At 37.4% G+C, this 2442-nt stretch overlaps 1 protein-coding gene across 1 annotated transcript in view; it reads left to right on the top strand.

Moving 5' to 3' along the window:
- The window catches only part of LOC107664990 (integrin beta-4), a 38793-nt gene that overhangs the window by 19031 nt on the left and 17320 nt on the right, over positions 1-2442 (top strand). Inside the window, exons 20-21 of the mRNA XM_016455695.1 lie at positions 1734-1928; positions 2305-2408. Of these exons, the coding sequence (XP_016311181.1) occupies positions 1734-1928; positions 2305-2408 (299 nt within the window). The remainder of the gene's footprint in view (positions 1-1733; positions 1929-2304; positions 2409-2442) is intronic.

Raw genomic sequence — 2442 nt, 5'->3', positions numbered from 1 at the left:
TGTTACTTCCACCAAATGACAGATCAAAAGATTTTATACAATACGCCTGTTTATTTATATCCTCTGTTTAATTATATAGTAAGTATTTTGGGTTGTGGCCTCCAGTGGAGAACCACATCTAGTATTAGTGAAGCCCTAGTATTTGAGCGTTTTATCATGAAGAACAGTATGTATGACATTCATACTTTGTATCAAAAAATGGTATTAGATTTAAGTAAGCTAGGATTAGATCCCTAGCTTACTTAAATGCACTACCTGTGATGTGTGTGTGTGTGTGTGTGTGTGTGTCCGTTTGTCTGTATTCCCTGTTAATTAGTTATATACTTATACCAACTCCAACCGTCTTTCATAATGCAGCAACAATTGGGCATGTGTGAAGCCAAAAGGAGCTGCGTTCAGTGCCAGGCCTGGAACACCGGCGAGAGAAAAGGACGGAAATGTGATGAATGTTTCTTTAAAATCATCATGGTGGAAGAGCTCGAAGAAGGTACGGCATCACATCTTAGTTTTATATTAAAAGACATAGCTATACTCATGGATTTGTTTATGGATGGATGAAACAATGATGAATTGATTTACTTACTGTGTCCACAGATAAAAACGTAATAGAGACGTGCAGTTTCCGTGACGAAGATGACGACTGCACATACCACTACACTGTGAATTATCCATTAAACATCACAGACAAAGAACACCACGTCTTAGTAAAGAAAAAGAAAGGTGAGATATTCACAAATATTAATTGTACTTTTTTTATGATAAAAAATGTAATGATTTATACATCATTTGGGTGGACCTATAAGTTAATTTAAAATAATTTGTCATATACATATGTATTATTTCATACGAAATATAGCTCTTGAACAAGAGTGTGGTGAGTAATGCACGTCAGGGTTAAACTAACTGATTGTTTCTCTGTTTATCAGACTGTCCACCTGCAGGTTTCCTGTGGTTGATTCCTCTCATTATGTTTCTGATGCTATTGCTTGGTTTGCTTTTGCTCTGCTGCTGGAAATACTGCGCCTGTTGCAAGGTAGATATACACATATACTTTATTTTATTTTATTTTATTTTATTTTTACCATGTCAGAAAGTCCTGAAAAGGAAGTTTTGTCAAATTTAGTAAACTATAGCTAACAAAAGTAAGGAAAAGAGAAGAAAGAAAAATGAGAAAGGGAAACAAACACCCAAATTTAATACACAAACACCTTCCCATAACCAGGCACGACATCAGGAGTTTCCAGTGTCAAGTTATTTTCTGTTGTCAGTGAAACTGAAAATACTGCACAAAGAACAAAAATGCAGTCAGTCCGAACATGTTTAATGTGTATTATACAGCTAAGTGGAACAGAACTGTCAAGATTTTATTGGAGGCGATGATATATGATTAAAAAAGTAAGATGTCTTGTTGCTTGTCTTGTTATCTATATACACATCAAATATGTTCTAAATGTCTTTGATTCTGTTGTGTTGGACAGCATTTTTGCTTTCTTTGAAACCACAAGTTACTTGCTGCTTAAAACTTGTTGTGTGCGACTGGTTAAGATGTGGTTTAGTAATGTTAAATCTCAGCTGATTAATGTTTGCTCTCTGCCCCAACAGGCATGTCTTGCTCTTCTCCCATGCTGTGGCAGAGGTAATCATCTTTCACTCTGTTACACTTCAGTTACACTATACAGAGTTCAGCAGAAACAGGTTTACCGTTTTGTTTTTAATGTGTTTGTGATTGGCAGGTCGTATGGTGGGATTCAAAGAAGATCACTACATGCTACGCCAGTCTTTGTTGACCTCTGATCATTTAGACACCCCAATGGTGCGCACCGGCCCGCCCAAAAGCACAGACATTGTGCGCTGGAAAGTGACAGACAATGTTCATCGAGGACCAAACCACCCACAGAACCAAATCAAACCCAACCCCAAAGAGACCAGTGAGTCTAGACTGAGATTCAACTAGTTGTCTAGTCATCTAGTGTGAACAGGGTTCAGTATTAAAGTAACCGTTCACCCCAAAATCTAAATTCTTGTCGTTCCAAACCTCTGACCTTTTGTTCCACGATAGAAAGAAAATGTTTTGAAAAATATTTCTGTACAAGTCAATGGGGGGTCCAAAAAATCCACAGATGAAAGAAAGTATTATAGGTTTGGAACGACATGAGGAAAGTAAATGATGGCAGAATTGTAATTTTTGGGTGAATGATCCCTTTAAATTTTTTGGTAACATGTCTTTTTTTATGACACAGGCTTTTTTCATGCTTGTTTAGCTTGTATTCTTATTCTTTCATCTCTCTGTATTTTTCTTTATAGTCCAGTACCCTGTCTCTCTTCGTCTGAACCGGCAATATTCAGAAACTCTATCCAACCCTGAGGCTCGAGACACAGACATGCTCAGGCGGGAAGTAGAGGACAACGTAAGGGCTTATAAATGTGTGATACAACCCCCCC

Source organism: Sinocyclocheilus anshuiensis, unplaced genomic scaffold (genome assembly GCF_001515605.1).
Source record: "Sinocyclocheilus anshuiensis isolate Anshui unplaced genomic scaffold, SAMN03320099.WGS_v1.1 scaffold363, whole genome shotgun sequence".
Taxonomy (NCBI): Eukaryota; Metazoa; Chordata; class Actinopteri; order Cypriniformes; family Cyprinidae; genus Sinocyclocheilus; species Sinocyclocheilus anshuiensis.
This window is presented reverse-complemented; position numbering and strand designations above follow the sequence as displayed.